Source organism: Athene noctua, chromosome 3 (assembly GCF_965140245.1).
Source record: "Athene noctua chromosome 3, bAthNoc1.hap1.1, whole genome shotgun sequence".
Taxonomy (NCBI): domain Eukaryota; kingdom Metazoa; phylum Chordata; class Aves; order Strigiformes; family Strigidae; genus Athene; species Athene noctua.
Window position 1 is genome coordinate 33,053,302 of NC_134039.1, and position 22,875 is coordinate 33,076,176.

General features: G+C 44.7%; 1 protein-coding gene and 1 long non-coding RNA gene across 3 annotated transcripts; both read left to right on the forward strand.

Moving 5' to 3' along the window:
• The first annotated feature begins 5,460 nt into the window (after nucleotides 1-5,460).
• LOC141958568 (uncharacterized) lies at nucleotides 5,461-13,754 on the forward strand. Its single transcript, XR_012633289.1, has 4 exons — nucleotides 5,461-5,629; nucleotides 10,558-10,695; nucleotides 11,099-11,228; nucleotides 13,024-13,754. It is a non-coding gene; the product is annotated as an uncharacterized LOC141958568 (long non-coding RNA).
• A 3,080-nt stretch (nucleotides 13,755-16,834) lies between these two features.
• On the forward strand, nucleotides 16,835-20,458 carry HEBP1 (heme binding protein 1). Of its 2 annotated transcripts, XM_074901406.1 has the most exons (4): nucleotides 16,838-16,946; nucleotides 17,111-17,249; nucleotides 18,747-18,927; nucleotides 20,206-20,458. In XM_074901406.1, exons 1-4 carry the CDS (start codon nucleotides 16,869-16,871, stop codon nucleotides 20,375-20,377), a joined length of 570 nt encoding a protein of 189 aa, XP_074757507.1. In that variant the 5' UTR covers nucleotides 16,838-16,868; the 3' UTR covers nucleotides 20,378-20,458. The 2 variants fall into 2 exon arrangements, with proteins under 2 accessions (XP_074757506.1, XP_074757507.1); XM_074901405.1 differs by having other exon boundaries at nucleotides 16,835-17,249.
• Nucleotides 20,459-22,875: the final 2,417 nt, after the last annotated feature.

The window sequence follows — 22,875 nt, forward strand, 5'->3', positions numbered from 1 at the left end:
TGAGCCCTGTGATCTCTGTGAGGCTAATGGATAGAGAGTGATTTGAGGAACATATGACTAAGCAAAGTGCTCAGAGGGTATAATGATTTGCAAAGCATGAGAAATGAAGTTTCCTTCTTTACATTGTCAATGTAGGCTGATTTGCATATAAATTGGACCTGTCAAGTGTGCTAATATCAATCAAAAAGCTGTGAAAATAAAACTGAAGTTGCAAATAAATCATTCATTTATATGAACGTTACTTTTTTTTTTTTTTTTTTTTTTTTTTTTCCAAAGCAGTTTGAAGAAGCCAGATGCTGAAAAATGAGATTCTTGGGTTAAGCTTGGAAGTCTGAGAGCTTTGGGTTGGCAATGTGGTCGTTTAGAAAAATGTTACAAGCCAAAAAGCATGAAAATATGCACCCACCAGCCCCTTATCAGTATTAAGCCTGTGCAAGCCCTGTCTGCTCATACTGGCACCTGCTGTCCTGCGTAGGGTCAAGATGCTGCCTGAGGTAAATTTCCTGTGCCCTGCTGGGTGCCTGATTTCTGACCTGACCCATACCCTTTGAAATGACTGTGTGCTGGAGTCGCTGTATAGGTATGCAATATTCACCTGACCTACACAAACTGTAGTGATACACAGGGTCCACCTAATAGGGCCAACGCAGAAGACTTTGCTCTTGATTCAAAAATGGTGGGACACACCATAAGAAAATGTTTTCAGTAAAAGTTTCAGTAACTTCTTGCTGTCACTCCACACAAAAGGAGAGGGGCCATGTCCTTGAACAGCAGCAGGAACACAATATGTAGGGAGAGCTGCCTTGTCAGAAATCCCAGATAACACATTCTATCCCTGCACCCAGGTTGCAGATATATTCTCTTCTTCCCATTCTTTCTTTCTGGAACAGGCCATGCATAACACCCTTCCTCCCTTGCAATCAGTTTGTTCAGTTCCCTTTCACTTTAGCCACTGGACCAGCCTACACTGAATGTCCCACAAGTGAAAAGCACTGCCCTTTTTGAACAGTGATTACCCTTGTACAGCTGTCAATCAATTAGTAAAGTACGGGGCTAATGCAAACAAATGGAAAAAGAGGTTTGGGCTGGCCTGCAGCTGGGCAGGGTTAACTGGTGAGGTCCCATGCCCCACTGCCTTTCTCCTTGCCACCTTTCTGCCAGAAATTACAGCCTTTTTTAGCCTGCCTGCACAAGAACCTCTGGTTGCTCCTTGATACTGAAAGGCCCCACATTAAACACTGCTATTGAAGGTCCTCGAGCTGGAGCAGGTCACCCAGGCAGAGCTGTACAATGGAGTGATTGCACATGCAGTTCTGCTGTAAAATCAGAGGGGCAATTGCCTCCTGATAAGCTGCTGGGATAGGAGCTATTTTCAGCTGTCCCTTCCTCCAAGTGTCTGGAGGGAAGAAATAACCTGCATCTTTGCATTCCTATTAGTGCTAAGCTAATGCTTTTACCTGTTCTTCTCATCCCACCCTTCTTTGCATGGCTACATGGACAGGGTCAGGAGCACCATCCTCTTTTCCCCTGTGTCTGAGTCCCTCTGTGACAGAGGACTCACACAGGAGCAGATGTTGCAATAAATATGAAATGCTTGTTCAAACAACAAAATAAAATGCAATCAGTGAAGACTAACAGAAAGAAACAATAAAAACAAGTAAAACCAGGAAAACTTATAATAACATTTTTAGAAGGTGCGAAACACTCCAAGTTTCTACAGCAGGCAGATTTCGGGCAATTTTAAGTAATGCAGATGATCGTAGATTTTCTAATGAACCCAGGCAGTAAAACCAATGCCAGTCCTGTGTTCATCCCAGAACAAGAAAAGGCCAAAAGATGGTCAGAGCTGTGTAAAGGTTTCAATTTCTCAGCCCTAAGGCTGTTTTGTGTCCACATGCCGTCACAGGGGCAGGCATGGGTGTATTAGTTGAGGGAGTTACTGTGGGGGACTGCTCCAACCAAACTCCTGATGGGTCCTTCTCTAGACACTTTCCCAGTCTCAGTGTTGTTCTGCCAGTGCTGCGAGTCCTGTGGCTGAGAGCCTGGTGGGAAGTGCCCAGTGGTGTATGAACTGGAGAAGCAATAAATTAAGAGAAGGAAAGGGTAGATAGTAAGGGGATATGTTATGCACAAGGGGAGGCAGCATCTGCTCTAAAATCCTGCAAACTACCCAGCATCAAGCACACATCTTTATGTGCCCTTGGGAGCTACCCTCTTCCCTCTAACCAGTTGGGTCTGACGACACTGGGTCGATGCATGCTATGAAGTGATGTGTAGGCTCTCAGTGCCAGACCTGTGTCCCCTGTTGTTCTTTGTGGCTTCCTCTGACAGCCTTGCCTCCCTGCGTAAGCTCATGGTGATGCCATGGACGGTGTGAGTCCTGTTGCAGGTGCCTGTGCCTGGAGCAGCGACATGCAGGCATCACAGCTGAGCAAGGGAGGAAGCATCACACAGCAGAGACATTTTGCTCACTGATTTGCAGAAGTCCAAAGCAGGTATGAAATGGTACCAGGGGAAAAGAGCAACACTTCCCAAGTGCTCAACACTTGCCTTGATCTGATGTGAGAGAGAAGTGGCTGCAGCTGTGTGAGTGAGACCTAAAAGCAAGTAGTGGTTTGCACACAGAGGGACAGGAGAATGGGCACAGTGGTGGTGGAGGTGATCAGCCCCATAAGCCAAGCTGGGGAGAGAGGAGTTGTTTCAGGCAGCCTGCTTTCCAGCTCATGTGTAGGGCTGGGGCAAGTCAGAGTCCAGCAGTGACTGGCTGTCCCTGGGGCAGCTCTAAAGAGGGATGCTCCTAGAAATTGCTTAGGAGCATCTATTTTACTTCAGGTATTTATTGAAATCACTGGTGGCTCATGTGTGGACTGTTAAAAGGTCTCCAGCCAGGCTGTTAACATCTCAGAGCCAGCCTGCCCTCTGGTCCCTGGGAGATGTAAGGAATTCTTCTTTGACTCCACTCGTGGTGCCCAGTTCTTGCACTCTTTGGGTATTTTGGCTCAGTATGTGCATGGCAGGCAGGACCAGACACAAGCGGCAGCACTGGGGAGACCCTTATGGCTTCTGCTTTCCCATATGACCCAGGGTACAAACACCCTGCAAGACACAGGGGGTTACAGGGAGGGTTTGAGCCCCTTTTGCCCTCAGCTTGCTAAATCTGTACCTCCCCAAAGGCTGCAGGCTGAACCAGAGTCTGGGGAAATGAATGCAAATGTTTCTGCAGACGTTGTTCTTGCCAGGGGGATTTTGCTGTCTCGGAGCTCTTATGTGTCCTGAGAGACCCACAGACTGACACGTACAATAGCCTGTTTGCATATCACAAGCAAGCTTCATGCTGAGGCTACTCAAATTCAGAAGACTGACTGCAAGCACAAGTCTTCATGCAGGCGAGCAGATCAAACGCCCTGTAGTTGCTTGCAACATAGTCACAGAAATGTGGGAACAACAAAAAAAGGGAGTTTCTTATTAGTTGGTTGTATTAAAGTTTCTGGTCTCTGCTTAGTGTGGTACAGTGATGGCATGCGGGCACTGGGTATCCCTATCTGAATGCAGCCACAGTGGTGATGGTGGGCTGGGCAGTGCTGCTTTCATATCACTGGCCATGTGGATGGTAGCAGGCAGGAGACAGGGAAGGAAGTGCCATAGCTCTTTCCTGCCCTTTTTCCTCCATTAATCCCCGAAGAGGCACAGGGAATGGGGCATTTCTGTGACACACAGTCTTGCCTGCTGAGAGCCATGCAGAGGTAGCATGCTACCAGCACGAGACCAGGACATCAGGCACACACTGCGGCCCTTCACCAACACAGGTTGGATTTGGACTGGGGTTTTGGGAGTGCGTTGCCGTGCCTGTGGGTGTTTCCCCACCAGGTTCACGCAGCTGGTATCTCTGTGCTATGCCATGGAGGGTTTCTTGCTCGAAGAGTTCCTCAGTCCAGCATCCCCATCCCACGCTGACTGTCAAGAGTTCGTTTCCTCTTTGCAGGGAGTTACAACGGCAGTGTGACAGAACTGTGTTTGCCGTGTGTTGAATGGGAAGCAGCTGGAGACAGATTATTGTTTGAGTTACTTGCTTGTTGCCTGGACATTTTGTTTGCTTGTCTGAGCCCTGAAAAAATAGGTTTCCAGTTCCTCTGGAGGCTGGTCTGTGTTAAGCCTGTCTATTGTGGGCTGCTTTTGAAAACTGGTGTTTTATAACTTTGCAAATGAGTGTCCTGCTGCTTCAGTGGCAAGGCTCCATAAACAAGGCAGTCTTCTCAGAAATTTCCCTGCCACAGAGCCAGCGGGACTGGGGGAGCAGTAACAGCTAAAACCACACACTTCTGGTGTCAAAGCAGATACCCCTGAATGTGGTCCAAGGTGGACCTCTGTCTTGAGTGGATTTCAGCATCTGACTAAATGATACCGCTGGCTGATGTTTACAGACTGTGCTTAGAAGGATGCCACTCAGCTTTCCTCCCAATTGGCTCCTCACCTGGGGTAAAGCAACATCACTCTGTTGAAGTCATAATACTGCATTAGCAACTGCTGTGTCTGTAATACTTGCACATATCCTCTGGCTCCTTACTTCTGGGTATTTGTTTTTGTTCTGAGCAGCTGGACAGTCTTTCACCATGTGAGAAAAGCATCTTTTTTATTACTTCTGAGTGCAGACGTTTTGGCTGTGGAAAATGGAGTTAAATAAGAATAGGCTGGTCAGGAAGCAGAGAGGGTGTTTTTGCCAGCTGATATTGGAGAAGAAATATCAGGAAGAATGCAGATTTGTCCAAGGCACTTGCAAGCAGTGCCGTGGGTCTAGTCATGAGCCTGGGTGTGCAGCAATTGTGTAGCTTCAGGCTGTGATGGCTGTACATCATCTCAAATCACAGCAAAATGTCAGTCTGACACAGACATAGGACCAGAGTTGGGGGTCCATTTCCTGCTTCACAAAAACCATCACTTTAACACCTTTTGTTTCTTCAGAAATCTCTTTATTGAGTACTGACCAGACCTGAGCCTGTTTGATTTGGCAAGCATGGACCTGGGGGAGGGGAGCAGGGGAAAAAAAAAAATAACAACACCATAGCCGATTCATCCCTCCTTGTTTATTCCAACAGAAATAGATTTGGCAGAGTGCATCAGGGATGAACTAATCATCAGAGAATTAATTGGCATGTTTGTTAAAAGGCAGGAACAACACTGTGAACAAATTCATGGCTGGATGGCTGGAGGGTTCAAGCAGCCAGAGAGAAGCACTGCATAGTGGAAACTGTGACTAGTAAGAGAAGTCATACAGCTGTGCCGGACAGCCAGCAGTTGAGACCTGCCCAGAAGAACTGGGGGCAAAGATATACGGGTGTCCTTGCAGATGGAGCTGCTTACGAGAGGGGCTCCTTCACCCAGGCTTTCCTTCCCATAAGGCTCCCATGTGTGGGGGGAGATGGCTAGCTTGCAGGAGTGGGAGGGAGGGATAGGAGAGGTACAGCTGGAGGAGGCTTCACAGAAAGACTGTGGAAACGTAGAAAGCGGGGAAATGAAGAGGGACACGTCACTCATTGCAAGCTGAAATGCAGAGAGCGTGGTGAGGAGAAGAGTAGCAGGGAGGCAGAGATTGGGAAGCCTCATCACGGAAGGACTGGCCTCAAGAGCACAGGTAATGCTTGTATGCAGTTCTCTGCCTTCTTTCACAGGAGTGTTCTGTTTCTTCCTCTGGAGGAGACACATCCATGCACCTCAGAAAGAGCTTGTTGGATTGAGGGACTCTAAAGGCACCTGTGGGAAGAGCCAGGAGGAGGGAACATTTGCAGACTGGTATGGACTTGGATGTTGGAGGATTTGCTACCTACATTTCCAGAGAATAGGAATGTGTAGAGTGAAGGAAGGAAGGAAGGAGAAAGGAAGAGTGAACAAATCCTTAGAGACAGCCAGACAGGCAGACATAGAGAGTGCAAGGTCTGTGGGTGCCTATCCAGGGAGAGAGAGGAAACTTAAGAGAGAGCACCAAGCTCTAAATGAGAGAGATGAAGCTAGGACATATCCTGTAAAAACAGGTATGCCTGGAGAAGAGGCAAAAGATACATATTACCTCCTCAAAACTAACAGTACTTTACTAATGTTATTACTTGCAGTAGATGTGTGCTTTGCACCTGGATGGCTTTTTCTTCTTTAGCATCAGTATGCCTGCCTCCTGGCAACAGCATCACCCTAGCTGTCCATCATTGGGGCTGTCAGACAGATCCCTTTGTTTAGCAGGATGGTCAGCCTATTTGGGGGATTCAGTGCTCTTTGCTTTCACACAACATCCAGGTAGAAAACGAGCAGTGTAACTCTCAATTATATGCAAACCCACTATTTAACTCAAATATAGTGCCAAACTTGGAAAATCTCGAGATATTGTTATTCCTACATAACCCAAAGCTGGGTGTGTTTGTGTACCAACCAACATATAGCATTATACCCACACACATATAAACCAAAGAATAATACATTACAATGGATTTTTAACAAGGACTTTTGAAACAGGTCATATTCTAGCCGTACCACCGTAGCTGGGTTAATATTGTAGGATCCAATTTTTTAAATTGCTTTTGGCATTTTTCCTGATCTTTCCACTATTACATAATACTACAAGCATATGCTAATGTTTATATTATCCTGATTTTTTTTTTTTTCTTAGAGAGCTAACAAATGCCATCCACTTTGCAAGTAGAGCTTGCAAATTCTTTGATTTTTCTGGATTTTCAGTCTTGGCAGCTTTCTCCTCTAAAAGGTCCGAGTCTTTTCAGGATCCCTCTTTCTCAGAGGGACCTCTGGCAGAACTGGCATTAACTGAGAAATTGTGTGCAGCTATTATTGGTTTGTTTTTTTTTTTTTTTTTTAATGTGAAACTGTTTGATTTATAGTACCCATACCTTCTTTGACTTTATACATAAACCAAAACATTTTAGTTGGGTGTGTGTAAGTAATATAACCATAAAATATTCTTTAAAAAGTCTTAAAAAATTTTAAAACTATACTTAAAAAAAATTCTTAAAGATAAATTCCAACAGTCTGCAAAAATACCTTCATTATCTATTTAGATCTTTTGCAAAACTGAGAACCTTAAACTTACTTTGATGTTCAAATACCCATTACCATTGGAGTGAGAGCTACATTTTGTGTATTTATAATTTAACTGAGATCAAACCCTGATTCATTTCAAAGTATATTTTATTTCTCTGCAAATAACCCCAAACCCAGTATCACTCTTCAGCTTTAATTTGAAATTAGCTCAAAAGGAACTTGGGAAAATGATGAGAGAACAGGTCTCAAATGAAGACCACAAAGCTAATTCACTTGCAGTCCAATATTGCAGCAAAAAATTCCTTCATTTTAGGTGTCACTACAGTGACTGTTAACTCTAATCAACCAAATCCTCCAGTCAAAGCAAGCATGGGCTTGAGTTAACACACTGGGATGCTCATGCATGGCATTAGGAGAATGTATGTGTTCAGAGCAGTCAGAAGTGCAGGGAAAGGTTTCAAGCCCTCTTGATGTACGAGGGGCAGGCAAGCTCTGAATCATAATGCAACAACTCACGTGTGCAACAGGAACAGTGTGTTCTCATCAGGCTTCAGGGGAGAGAGGGGTCTCTGAAATGAAGCTGTGTTTGGCATGGGGAGGGGATAACCTAGGCAATTCCATCATATCTTAGCACGCAGCACAGCCCATGAGCAGTAATGAACTTCAGTCATCACACTTGACCTCAGTGTGTCAAAGTCTGGGGCAGGTATCAGTGAAATCTCAGTGCTCTGTTGTCATTCCTCTCTGTGTGTAAGGAGGGTTGAGCACTAGAAATGGAGTATACTGGAGAAGCAAGAAACAGAAAGGGTGAAGAGGAGAGGGACACAGATGGGAGTTATGATCCTGGCAGCACTCCTCTGCTTTGGGGCAGGGATTCAGGCTTGGATGGTACAACTGCTGATCTGGGCAGGGCTGTGCTTGGGTTACTGAGCTAGCAGAGCTCTTTTATCATGTTGGAATGAGGAACTGAGAAGTTAAAAGAAGAAAAAAAATATTGTGTAATAATGAGACAAATATGTCCGTCTTCATTGCTTACAGATGAAGGGACTGTCCGTGAATCACTGAGCCTACCCTTTTCTGAGGGCAGATTATGATGTAATTTTCTGACAGAGAGCATGCCATATTATTGTAATTAATAGTACAATAACAAGGCCACTATGTTGTTATTGTTATTCTCTGAATTTAGGAAAGAGCTTTCATACAAGGATATTAGAGAGTTTTCCCTGTTTGTCAATCCATGTTCTATCCTGACAGTATTTTCCAGTGCAACACTACAACAGATCCAAAGACACACTTGTAGAGGGCTTGGGATCTGGTTCCTATTACAGATGACTGCAAACTTTTGCTGCTGGAAACTTTGTTAGTGAATATCCATTTGCCTTCTACAATTCCACCTAAGAGAGGGAAGATTGCTCAATTTCTGTGTAAGTGTCTGAGATACAAGAATCTATTTCAACAATGATTATAACCTGATGTTTACTATGATAATAAATTACAGTAGGCCCTCAGGAATGCAGAGAGCAAAGCTATAAAGAAACTGGTCCATGAGGGGCCCTGCAAATAGAGCGTGTGGGTCTTGTGATTCATTTGGACACCTGATGTTTTTAAAAGTTTGAGATCAAGTAGGGTGGCTTTTCAGTATCAGATGTAGGTGGAATGTATCACCACCCTTCTTCTAACAAATATAGAAAGATCAAAGTATCCCAACCCTGGGGTACTGGAACAGATGGGAGGTAGAAAGGGTAAGGAATGGACAGACTCTTCAGGAAGTTTTAAAATGAGCTGGGAAGCAACACTCTCTCCTTGATATTGGCAGCATTTTAAAATAATTTGAAATTAGAGATGATGGCATCTGGTAAGTCCTTTCCCATCAGAGAAGATTAAAAAGGCATGTGCAGTGCATAGTCATCAAACAAAAGGAAAAAAAAATTCTAGGGCTGGAGTATTTATCTGGAAAAGCAGAGAGGCAGAGGAGCTGTGGTGTCAATGCAAACAGTTTCAAGATCTAGGAAGACCTTTTCATTATGTGCTTTGGTAATATCATCAAAATTTGCTAGAGATCTTAATTTTGGCAGCTCTGAGTTGGGGGGAAGAGGTGTAGGTATGTGCAAGATGGAAAGAAGGTAATTTATTTTTTTCCTTTAAATTAATACTGCAATTATAAGAAGAATACTAAGTACAAAATACATCCTGACAGGTGGAAAGTAATATTTTGAAAGTAGCATGACATTTTTAATCTGTATGGCTATATTCATACTGCTATTTTAAATAGATGGAAAAATAAATGCAATTGCAATTAAAATACACTAAAGATTGAATGTAGAAAAAGCCCCAAAGTAAAAGAATTTTTTAATGTATTGCTTTATCTGCTACAGCTCCTAGTAGGTTTTGAGGTGGCTGAATTCTTCTCAGATGGTTAGGAGATGAGGGTTTTATGATATTCAAAAAGCAATTTAATGTCCTCATATTTGCAGTGAGGTCTTAGACTTTGATGCATGTACTTGAACAGGGGAATAATTTGGATTTTCTGAATATGCCTACTTCTCACATGAGCCCCTCCATCACTGTGACTACAGATGACTGAAATCATCACTAAAACTCATGAACTTGGCAATGGATTCTTTCTGTTTGCTATGGGCAATATGTGCATAATTGATATTTCCAGCCAGTTTCTACCAGAACAGCTGTTCATGACATTTAAAAAAAAAAAAAAAAAAAAAAAAAAAAGCGCAGATTCAACACTGAGGGACTACTTAATTAAGGCAGAATAACAAATTAGCATGAGTAAACTGTGGAGAGACTGATCTACCCTCTTACATTTAGAGATGGTGCTTGTCCAGGAGGGCCTGGAAGTTAGGGTTGACTTCCATTGGCTTGGGAATGATGCTAAACTAGAAAGAAGATGAGGAGCTTAGGTAAATGCTCATCATCAGTTCATATACCTGTCGTGCCTGCTCTGCAGATTTGCTCAGGAGGAACTGACCCCCTGATACCAAGGCAAGGTGGAGATGGTACATGGGGAGTGGGGTTGTCTTTGAGGCTCCATCACTGGGCAGCATCTCAGTAATTGCCACTGGTTAGTGGATCAGATCAAAAAGAACATTTGTTTTGTTCTGGACTCTATTAAATCCTTGAAAAATTGTTTCACTGGTTTGTATCCCGCTTTCCCTAATTGCAAAGTGGGGATGCAGCTATTTCTGTACCTCATAGTACTGCCTTCTGACATTGATAGCATTTATAGCTCTAAGGTGCTATCCCAGCACAGCTACATAGGAAGCAAAGCTACTTTCCTAGCTGCTGCCAGTTGATAAAGCATCTCTGTACCACTCAATGGCTTGAAAAAAAAGTAAGGAGGTTTGTACTTGTGAAAAAGTCCCTGTGCTTCTGTAACAGCTAGGCTGAGCGACTTGAACATTTTAAAGAAATACATCATCAGAGGGAAATTTGGTGTTGGGGTGACAGGCAGGACATGGACAAATAGTGAAATAAAGCAGTTAGTGAGATTTTTTGTCTCCACAGAGCAGGGGGAAGTCAAGATCCTATGAACAGCCATCATGGTGACTCTTCCTCTTTTCCTCTTCTTTGTACTCCTGCACTGCAGTAAATCCCAAGAGAATTTTCCCGACCAGCATCAGAAATGGAACTACAGAGAAGGTGGTAAGACGTGGTGGTGGGTCAGCCTGGGAGACGTTCAGTAACTCAGAGCTGAAGATTCGCCTATTTTGTCCTTGGAGTGAGACACAGAGTGCTCAGTCATGAATGCTCTTTCTTGGTTCCTGGGTAGCTGCTGAGATTTCTGGAAAGAAAAATGATTTTAGAAAAAATCAGCTTGGAGTATCCAGTGACAGCAGAAAACCTGGGGACCTGGAGGCAGAGATTTATGCTATGAGGGAGAGTTATCTGCTTTTTAATTTAGATCCTCCATATGCTTAATGCTTCATATTTCATTGCATTTCAGTTCAAGTGATGAGGAGTGGAATCAAACTCAGACCACTGGCTCACGTTTTCTTGCTCTGTCACTTTTATTTTCCTTTCTTCCATGGATGTCCTGCTAATCTAGCTGACAAGGTCGACATAGAAGGCATTAACAGCATTACTCAAACCCTTGAGAAATGGGGAAATGGCATCTTCTGGCAAATGAAGCACACCCTGCTGAACAACCCAAACACTTTACTGCCTGAGTTCTCCAGGTAATTCCCTTCATCTGGAGGTGGGATCAGGCCTCTCCTGGGTGCCCTTCCTTGAGTGGGATTTATCTTCTTTAAGATGAACTTTCAGATTGCTCAGCCATGGGGAGATGAATCCCACTGTCTTGATATCTGTTGTGCTAGCAGCTCTGATTACTCTAGTAAATTGAATATTCTGTTGACTATTTATTGTGAAATATTCTCAGTTGCCATGACTGTATTATAAGAATTATCCTAAAGAAAATGTAGGCTGTCCTTAGCACATCACTCCTGTGAGAACAGTCTGGAAAATGAATTGTGCTACAAATCCATACATGGACTTGGCCACAGAACAGGGAGAAGAAACTGATTTGGCTTGTGATGTTTTTTATTTCACTCTCTAACACCCAGTTCTGAGAAAGCTATTCACTAGTTCACGTCATCATATTTCTCCCTTTGCATTGCATGAAATATTAATGATTGAGCACACTTACAAAATTTACTTCAATCTCATATTTCCAGAAACAGAGTGGGAAAGGCAATGAAAGAGAGAGAGGAGAAGGTAATACTGGGAATTAACTAGAAACCTAGTATCACTTAAATCAGAGTTGTTCATAAAGCAAGTGGTCCTCTTCCATAACTTGGCTTTCTCTTCAGGAAAAAGAAAAAAAATCTGTCTGCAACTGCTATGCATTGAACCAGTTGAAGAGGAAAGGCTAGAAGAATAAAATGGCACTAGTCAGAAGGTCATACAATATCTGTACAAATTAGAGTTTCAGGAGGATATAGTTGACAGATCATATGTTAGCCTTTGGCATGAAGTAGATTTCTCCCTGGCTGCATGGGGGCTGTTGATATTAGCACAGAATTCATCACAACTTTCACACTGCCAGTGCTGAAATTCATTGGTGCCTAAGATCATCAGGGCCAATATTAAATCATGTATTTGGAACAGTCTAACTTTTGTCAGGGAGATGTAAGGAGACTATCCAGTGATATTTCCTGCATAGGGCTTTGAAATAAGAGTTTGCTGGCAAGGACACAGGCTGGTCCATTAGAAATGTGACTGACAGAAATCCACGGGAATCAGTGGCCCAGCCTCAATGTCTGCTCCTGGTTATAGTGAGGCTAATTAATACTAATTAACATGAGGTGAAATTAGAATGAGCATCAGAGCTTTATAACCCAAAGGGAGACTGAGAGAAAGCCCTCCAATGGAAGGGACCAGGTTACCGCCAAGCACACTGGTGCATCAGTACAGCCTTTGCCAAATCCTGATGTAAAACCTGGCTCTCCCCCTCCCTCAGCTCAGGCAGAGGCACAGCCTGGAGTGATCCAGGGACTGTGCAATCACAGCTGCACTATGGCACGCAGCAGCCTGCCCTTCACTGGGAAGTCCTCATGGGTAATCCTCTACATTGCTGCTCTCTTCTTCTCTACCTCTGCTGGTTCCAGCCAAGCAGGATGGTTTTCAGTTCCCCCCCTTAAAGTAGGAGTGCTGTGAAGTGCTTCTGGGAGCTCATAAACCATCTCTCATTTGGCATTGAGCCAGCTGTGCTTTGGTGGTGGTGGAGAGACCATGTTGCCTATGCTGGTCCTGAAATTCGTGGTTTCTTGGGTTCAGATGAGGTAATTTCAGATGAATTCCCACCATGCAAGAGGCAAAGTAACTTTGGAAGCATCTTTTAATGGTTATTTGCAACTCTTTCATCGTGAAGGGCTCTTACACATCAAGAAACAGAAGGCCATGGTAAGTTATTTTGCATGTTCAGGAACACTCCCCACAATGAGTTATTCTCCTGTATTACTCTCTCTGTAGTCTCCGCCCTGTCTCCGCAGCTGTGGACAATCTTGTGAGGGAAGTCCAGTCGATAAGGAAAAGGTTAGAAGAACTGAATGAACGCCTCAATGTCATCAGCAAAACCATCCTTCCGATCCGACTGAAGGCTCTGCAGAGCCAGAGGCGTGGAAATACTCAGATGCGGAGGCTTCCGGTGCATAGAAGAAGGTTGTATGCTCACAGGAGACCTCAGAGGAGTTAATTTTCTACCAGAAAAAAAAGGGAAATGTTGTGGGTTTTTTCATCTGCTTAAGCCTTTATCAGTGGGATGGTGCTAGAGAGAATAAAGTAAAGGACATACAAGTCAGCTTTACTAAGGAGACCAGAACTTCTGCATTTTTGTTACTGCTTTTCAAACCTGGGTCAGTAGGTGAGATCTGACCCTGTTCTTCAATTATGGCTGTTTCGTGTCCCAAGAAAAATAAGTTGACAAGCTCAGTCTACTTGGGTGTAAATACTTTTAGGCTATACAGTCATTCTTTCTGCTTACCAGAGAAAGCTCTTTCTATAAAGATCAGGTGAATTTCTCTCTCTGTCCTATTTTTACAGCACTCCATCTGAAACAGCTGGGGAATTTGATCTTCAAAACTGCTGAATGTGTGATGAATGCAGGAAGATAGATTAGTGCTTGGCACTTCCAGCTGGGCATGGATGGGGAGGGGAAGCTGTTTTAAAATACAGCCTTCACCTATTCTCCGTCAGTGCAAAGAATGTCCTGTTCACATGTTCAGAGGGTGGGTAGGGTTGGTAGGGTCTGTGCATCGTGTTTCAAGACTGAAAATGTGTTAGATTCTAGGGACCAAATTTGAACATCCAACTTCTGCAAAGAGGTTTTTTTAGCTACCTGGAACTGGGTACTCAGCACCTTGTTATTCAGCAGATAGGTTCCAAATTTCCAGCACTCTGAAAGACATCACATTGACTTCTGCCAAGACCCTTGGAAACGAGGGATGTTTTTGCAAAACTATTTAGATATCTAATGGCATAGATAGATAGGTGCCAACAAGGATTTTCCAAAATAGCTTGAGACATTTCAGTCCTCAAAATCCCAGATAATAATTCAATTGTTGTCTAATTTGCAGAGTATCTTCTTCATATGCAAGCACTGACCTCCAGACATTTCCTGACATCCTTTAGCACAATTAAGATCTGTAGGAAAAGAACAACTACACACCCCAAGGACTTTTGTGCCTCAGGGAGTACCCAGAATACCCCGAGCTCAGCTTGTCTTTGCCTGTGGCTTCCTGACAATAGAACTAGTAATAAAAACCAGTTCAGAAATCAAATTATGCACTGAACAGAGGACAGAGTGGACTTGCCCTTCAGGTCTCTAAATGTAAACCCAATATAGATTCCCATCCAGTGTTACAGCCAACTGCATACCTGAAATCTGTTGAAACATAGGCAGGAGAGTCAGAGAGGAAAATAAACTATTTTTTAAAAGGTCTTGATGAAGCAGTTTATGAGAACAAAAATAAAGAATGGATTGTGTCTAAATGGTTGTGGGGAAGGCTGGCATAACAGTTGTTTTACAAACACTCTCTAGTCATAAACAGCAAGGATGCAGACTAGCTATTTAGGGATTCCCAAGGCCTGAGTTTATGGAAAGAAGTTCAGTGACACTGCAATAACTTCCAGAGGGACAGGGAAAAAACTAGTTTCATATGAAATCTTTCAGAATGAACCAGAAAAAGTAACACAGTCAGCATTTTGGCTGCAACCTGGGAGTTGAGCGGGGGAGGTATGAGGAGTGTATGAGACATTCTGATAAATATTTCCTGGATGTAAATTCTCTGAGTTCAGGTTTTCAGAAAATAACAAAACTCTAACTTGGAATGTCTCTCCTTGGCTTTTGCTTGGGAATTTTAAACACTGTTTAGCTAGACAAGGTAAAAATCAAGCCTGTGAAAAGGCTGATAAAAAGATACATTTGTGCTTTTGGTGAAGTTGTCATCGTAATTTCTCAGGAAATGTAGAGTATTTTGACCCCAGAATATATTTACCCAGTTTACAAGGAATAGCAGGAGAGAAAGACCCTGTCCTCCTTGTTATTCTGCATTCAGGGCTACTAGGCTGTGCTGTAGCATCAGCATCACGCTTGCACAGATTGCTGGTCCCTCTGGGAGATGCTTTACACACTTTGCTTGGGGCTGTAGGGACTGCTGGTCACTTTGGCCTATCTGGAGAAAGAATACAACATAAATATCAGCTTTCATCCATGTTTTAGACATGAGCATTTTATCAGGCAACCTGAAGTTGCATAAAATCAACTGAGGACTACTTGAAACAGAAAGATGAGACTTCTGTCAGTCACAGATAGCTGGAGGTGGGAGGCCAGACCAGATCACTGCATGCTTTTACTTCTTACCTAGATGTCCACCACCAGCTTCTGTCAGAAACAGAGGACTGGGCAAGATGGACCACTGGTCTGACCTAGTCCATGTATTCCTACACTGATATGTGCAAGTTGGTATTTTTGGCACAACTCCTCAGCTTGACAGAGAAACTCACCATCTGCTTTAAAAGAGAACATATAAGATACAGCATGCAATGTATATTACAATTTTGCAATTTCTTCCATAATGATGAATAAACCAAGTAATATAAATGGTTAATAAATTACTAGATCTGTGGCCTTGTCACCATTGATAACAGCCCCTGTCATGCATGCTGTGAAAGTCCATGTCAGGCTCCAGCCCTGCTCCCTGACCTGAACATGACCTGTTTGATCAGATGATCGTAGCCAGCTGCTTTAACTGCTTTACCTTTGCATGACCCTCTCTCTCTAGATGGAAATGCTTTAATGTCACATTTCTTTTATAATTTTCTTTTTTGCTCTTTAAGAATATAGGGAAGTTATGCCTCACCTACTTTAGGAGGCAGGAGTCCAGCTGAGCAAGGACCTTGAGGTGCCTCTGCTTCATTGGCCTGGGGAGGCTGGCCTGATCTGATGTGATTCCTGCCTCTGCTACCTTCTTCTTAAATGATCCTGGGCAAGGTACTTTCTCTAGCTGGCACTTGTCCTTTGAGACTTATACGACTAAAATCCACTTGTGATCACCAAAGATCTAAGTCTTCCATGCACATAAATATATCCAGCTATATAAGCCATCTAAGTCCCCTGTTACATTCATTTACATATTTCTGGGAAGGGACCTGGCTGAAGTTTTAAACGGAGTTGACTGGTTGGGCTGTGAAGTCAGAATGGAGAAGTTACCAGAGGAAGAGCAAATAACCACCAGCAGCTTCTATGATCTATCCCTTACCCAAAGCTTACAACATCCACAGAGACACGGAGCACTCACTGCCTTAAATCCAGTCTTAACAGACGTGTGATCCCCGTAGCTCTGTTTATTAAAATAAAACCCCAAACCGTTATGATTTTGCAGTTTCAGGAGAGCTGTGCCCCTCCACGCTATATATTACACACTTCCGTCAGTACTTCCCCTCCCCTGTATCTCAATTCCTTCAGATTTCTTCTCCCCCCTGAGAGAAATGCCACCCGCTCCCGCACTTTATTACTCCTCACACTTCTTGGCGTCCTCCATTACTTCACCGCCGGGGCCGCCGGCTTTCCGCTCCCCCAGCCCACCGCGGCGGGGGCTTCTCCCGCCCAAGTCTCCCCGGCCCCGGCTGCAGCCCCGGCCTCACCGCTGTGGCGAGGGGCGGGACGGGGCGGGACGGGGCGCGGGGGGCGCGGCCCTTGGGCGCCCCCTGGGGGCGGGGCGGGGGGGGCGGGGCGCCGCGCAGCAGGCGGCAGGGCGCTCTCCGCGCCCTCACACCCGGCCTGAGAGGAGCCGAGCCGAGCCGAGCTTAGCGGCACCATGCTGGGCATGATCAAGAACTCCCTGCTGAGCACGGTAGAGGCATGGCCCTACCAGGTGCTGAGCAAGGGGGAGAAGGTAGGTGGCGGGGCGAGCGGTCGAGCTTTGTTCCCCCGCGGGACTTCTGCGCCAGCCGGGCCGGGTATGACGCTGCGAGGTGGAGCGGGTATTTTCTGGGCAGCGCTTTTCTCCCAGCCCTTCCGGGCAGCTGGTACCTTCTGCGTCCTCATCTCCTTCCCCAGGAGCAGCTCAGCTACGAGGAGAGGGCGTGCGAGGGCGGGCGGTTTGCTGTGGTGGAGGTGGTGGGGAAGCCGTTTGACGAAGCCTCGAAGGAAGGGGTGCTCAAGCTCCTCAAGTACGTCGGAGGAACCAACAACAAGGGTGAGAGATGCTTCCTGCCCCGCGGGGCATGGTGGGTGTTTGTGGTTGATCGCCACTAGCAGAGGCTTGGTAAAAGTTGAATGGATGAAGGCAATGCCGCTGCGAGACCGCCTGGCTTGTGGCTCCTGGCACTGGGGCTCAGTGGTGGGCATGGCCCCTCGCTGGGAAAAGAAAACTTGCTACTGGTCAAAGCATGCCCAGCCAACTCATGCTATGAGTCCACTCCTAACCCATCTCTGTTTCAGAGCAAAATCTCAAAAATTATTTGTTTAAGCAGGAGTGAGTTACTTTGCAGCTGGGATAACATGAAGACAGGCATACATGCATCCATCACAGCTCCTTGGGTGAGCAGTAGCTGATAAAATCCAGGGTATCTGGGGCACTTTGGTTCTATGATGTGCCCTTGTAGGCAGTAAAATAACTTTTGTGACCTCTATGTTTTGTCATACACTCTGGCTATTTTTATTCATGAAAGTTTAATTAATGAGCTTGCTTTTAAATGGTACTTTGTAATGGTTTATAATGGTGCTTCCAGGTGATTGCTTCTAGTTCTCAATTTACTGAAGTATATGCATCAGTAATCAATTGTAGCAGAAGTTGAAGACCATAGAGTAGTTCCAAGACATATACATTTGCTTGCACACCTTTCTCAGGCATCTGGTAGATGTATAGTCTGTATGGGAGTGGGAGCTGGATAAGAGGGAAATGGCATTTACAGTAGCGTGTTTTGGAAAGGTGATGATTGCTGTTGCTGCAGGAGAAAGGGTGCCTTCTGTAGCATGTGCCACACAGACAGCTATGATATCAAAGCAAAATAAATAGGAAAGTTGGCTTGATCTCAGCTGATTCTGTGGCTGCCTGATCCTGAGGTTTGGAGGTTCTTCAGTGCCATGGGGTAACTCTCAGTAGTAATGATCAGAAAAGCAGCATGGTCTTCCTGCAGTGGTGGACAGTGTGGACAGTCCTGTTGAAAGACATAACAGCTCTGAGGTTTGGGGCACTGGAACTTGAAGGATGTCTGGAAGCATTGGGAAGGGTTTAGGAGAAAGCTGCTGTCACCCAATATTGGCTATGGGCTTACCACTAAGTACAGATGATACCAAGTTAAATACTGATGTAGATTTACGTGTGCCACTGGGCTGCCCCAGAACTATAGACCCTGTTGTGTTAGAGGTGATTTGTCAGAACAGTGTCTCAGTGGCATGAGCTATATGGTTGAGAGCCACAAAACCAGGATCCATCCCATAAGCCATCCAGAGGTCACCTGGGGCCCTTATTTCCCAGGGTCCTTGTGTAGTCGGTGGAGAGAGAAGTTTGGCCCAAGCAGAAGCCTGATGTGACCGTTCTGCATGCTCTGAGAGGACCCCACTCTTGACTGACAAGGAGTTCAGTGTGAGAAGTTTTCCTAAACTAAATTAGCTTTTGTGAATCCCCTGTTGATTCTGCAAGTTCCTGAGAACATAGACTTTTTTAGTAATGTCTGTGTGTCTCTTACAGGGGTTGGAATGGGCATGACTGCTCCTGTCTCCATGACTGCTTTTCCTGCTGAAGATGGCTCCTTACAGCAGAAAGTGAAGGTCTCTCTGCGGATCCCGAGCCAGTTTCAAGCCAACCCTCCTTGTCCTAGTGATGAAAGCATTAAGATTGAAGAGAGGCAGGGGATGACCGTTTATTCTACGTAAGAATTAATCCTGGGATTTCCAGTCCTAAGTGCTGAGGTCTCTAGCATGCTCTGAAGAGCAGTGTGGTTTTACCAGGTGACTTGCTGGACAAGGGGTGCAGGTGGTAGGAGATGGAGGGGTCTTTCTAGACTGAAGACAGTGGTTTATGTCATTTCTTATCATTGGTCATGCTGCATCAACTTGGAATATGGATTTTTTTTCACTGGGAAAACAATTGTGGAGGTTAGTCCTGCAAGACTTTTTGTTTCACCTGGGGAGGTGAAGAGCAGGGAAGGGTGAATATGAAGGTACTGAGTAATTTCTAATCTCTGAAAACTATTGTTTTCCCCACTTTCTGGGATCAAGATGGTTCTTAGTCATCAAGAATGTCCTTTGGTGCGGTTTGCATGAAACTACAGGTGTCAGCTGAAGCCTCATTTGAATGGACTCATACCAGAGTCCAGCATGGAAACAAGCAGCTATTGAGTTGCTCCAAATCACCTTTGAATGTCTTTGGCTATCGACTGACAACCTGGACTCAAACTAGCATCGCAATAGCCATAAGCTCTTCACCTTGTATTTAACTCCTTGGATGTTCCCCTGCCTCCTTGCTTGAACTATTGTGACTGACTCTAAACTGTCTGGCTCCTCCCTCACCTTCAACAGCTGGCCTAGGCCTTGCTGCCAGTGTCAGCCACTTCTGCAAGAACAGGCTGTTTTGTCTCAAACCTTGGCTCTGAGTCAGGGTGGTGAGGTGCAGGTTGATGTGGAAACAGTTACTGTTGGTGGAGGTGTCAACATAAAACAGACCAATTCCAGTCCACCCCTTTTAAATAGTATTGTGGACTGTAATTTCTAACATCTCTGTTCCTACCTCCCCTTTTTGTTAGGCTAGCTAGAGTTTGGCTTCCCTTCATGACCTGACCTCCAGCAGATGCTTGTTCACACCACAGTGAACATGGTTGTTGACAGCATTGGTGTGAGGACTGTGGGCTGAGCAGACTTAGAGATAACCTCGTGTTCTAGTAAGCTGTTCCACTGATATGGCGGTGACTCAAAGGGCAGGGCCGTTCTGCTGACAGATACACATGTGTCTGTTTGGGGTCTGCCAATGAATGACTGCACCCAGGCTGTGCAACCCTTGAGACTTAATCTATGACAATAAAGTGCACTGGTTCACAGAGAACAGCGCCTGCACAAGTGCATGTTGGTGGGACCTGGACCAAAATGCTTGGCTAAACTGTGGCTATATATTGTTCTCCCTCCCTACCTTTCTGTGTTTGATTTCTTTGCAGGCAGTTTGGTGGCTATGCCAAAGAGACAGATTATGTGATCTATGCTGCCAAGCTGAAGTCTGCTCTGGGAAGTGAAGCTGCATACCGCAAGGATTTCTACTTCTGCAATGGTTATGACCCCCCTATGAAGCCTCATGGGCGACGCAATGAGGTCTGGTTTGTGAAAGAGTGAGAATTTGGCTCCCTGTGATGCTGGCTCGCACTGGTAATCCCCCCATGCTGTATTACTGTCCTCTTCAAAATAAACTAATAATTTAGCAGAGACAGAAAACCATTATTCCTTTCCTCCACACCTATACCTTTGTCTTTTATGGACCAACCATTTTAGAAGAACACTGCAAACCCCCCGTGACGGTCCTGCTTCTTCATTTTGGACCAGGTCCTCAGCGACACAGACTCTTGTGATCTCTCTGCGGCTTGCTTTTATCTCTCTTGTGCTCCCAGAGTTCGATGCTGAGACAGCCAAAAGTACTTAATTAGCAAGACTGGTGCCTGACAGGAGTCACGTCCAAGTGCTGGCAGGCTATTAGTCTCACCTGAGGCAGGCAGGGGAACATGACAAAAGTGCATACAGAGACTTTTTTTATCTTCTTGAGCTTGCTGCAGCTGTAAAACGCTGCTTTTATCTGTGCCGTTTCAAAAGGAGTCTAAAGTGACATGGGTGTTGCTACCCAACACAGTGCGGTGAAAATAAGCATCCTTTAGATTGACTCATAGTGTGCAGGAGAGCAATGCTTCTGTCATCTGACTGAGAAATGTCATTTAGAGGAAGATCCAGGTTTCTGTTTTCAGCTGTCCTTCTGTCTGAGGTGAGACATTTTGAGGTGTGTTATGTCCTGTTCTCAGATAGCAGCTGGACAGTGTGATGTGGAGACCCCAAGATCACTTCTCCTCACCTTCCTGTTATTTATATGTAACACTTCTTTAAAACTAGCCTGCACAAGGGCCAGAGCTGAAATGTGTGAAGTAATGTAATTGAATTAGAAAAATACAGGCTGTGAAAAAAGCAGGTGCCTATTACTTGCGATCTGAGGGTGCCTTTGAAGAATGGTGAGCATCTAGTGGAACTACTGTTGGGTGCAGATCTTCTAAAAAACCTCTCTTAAATAGTGTTAGTTTCTGAAGACCTACTTAGAGCAGCAGTCTTCTTTAAAGGAGGAGGAAAACCTGGCTGTTCTTGAAAACAGGAATTTATGTCAGATAACAAGTAGACTTTTGGAAACCTCAAATGCAAATGAAAGGGTAGGTCTTGTTTTAGGAAGACTGTCAATGTTTAACTGTTAGGCATCAAACCAGAATTTTAGCTGTTGGCTGTGTCAGAGATGCAGAGGGAACATGCACACATACCATGCTACTGTGGGTATCTGTATAATTCATTACCTCCACTAAAACAGCTGTGCTCCTCTAATGCTTAAGTGTCCCAAAGTTCAGGCACTTTCAAAAAGCTGTTTTCCCCCTGGAGCTGAAAGAGATTTGTCAGATGGCATCCCAGGTTCTGGCTGGTCAAGCTTTTTGATCTGTGCCTGCTTTCTGAGAACATATCTCAGCACTAAAAGGAAAAAACCTGAGGTTCTGATGTGCTTGCCTTTTCTCTCTTACTGAACCATATAAGAGCTTTGCTCTGGACCTCACGAGAGAGTTTCAGGCACCCGTGTGCAAGAGCAGCTAGTCAGGTTGAGTAAAAAGGGCAGAATCACTTAATTAAAAAAAAAAAGGGGAAAATTGGCTGCAGTTAGTGATTGCAGTGCAGGGGAGGAGGAATCAAAAGGGAAATCAAGGCAGACAAAGAGATAGGCTTTTGAAGGAGCTTTTTAAGGAGAAAACTCCCTTTTAAGGCTGTCCCTGAATCCAAAGGGAGCTATTCATGTCCCAGGTTATTTTTACCTGTGTGGGTGAGGAATGGAGGGGCATAGTGCTGCCCAGTTCATGCATTCTCAGGTTAATTTTTGAACTTGCACGTGGACTGTGGATACAGTCCTTTCTGGGCACCAGTGGTGAATGTCCTGCAATGATCAAAATACTGAAATTTCTCAAAATTTCTCCTGTGACATCTCAGATGTTAAGAAGACCAATAATAAACCTGGTATGAACAGAGCTGCAAATTTCAGCAGCATGGAGTTTTTTTCATAACATGCATACTCTGTGAACACAGAATGAGAGCTTCTGACCCAACATTGAGAGCAATTGCATCTGTAGGCTCAGGCAGTGTAGCCCTGCTACTGGTGTTTCACATGCAGTAGGCAGGGTACAGTTTCATAAACAGTCTTAACTGTTATCGTAGAATCATAGAATGGTTTGGGTTGAAAGGGACCTTTCATCTAGTTTCAATGCCCCTGCCATGGGCAGGGATGCCTTCTACTAGATGAGGTTGTTCAAAGCCCCATTCAACCTGGCCTTAAACACTTCCAGGGAGGGGGCAGCCACGGCTTCTCTGGGCAACTTGTTCCAGTGTCTCACCACCCTCACAGTAAAGAATTTATTCCTTATATCTAATCTAAATCTGCCCTTTTTCAGTTTAAAACCCTTACCACTTGTCTAGTCACTATGCTACCTGATAGAGTCCCTTGTCATCTTTCTTGTAGGCCCCCTTTAAGTACTGAAAGGCTGCTTGTAAGGTCTCTCTGGACCTTTCTCTTCTCTAGGCTGAACAACCCCAGGATGGCCTGTCCT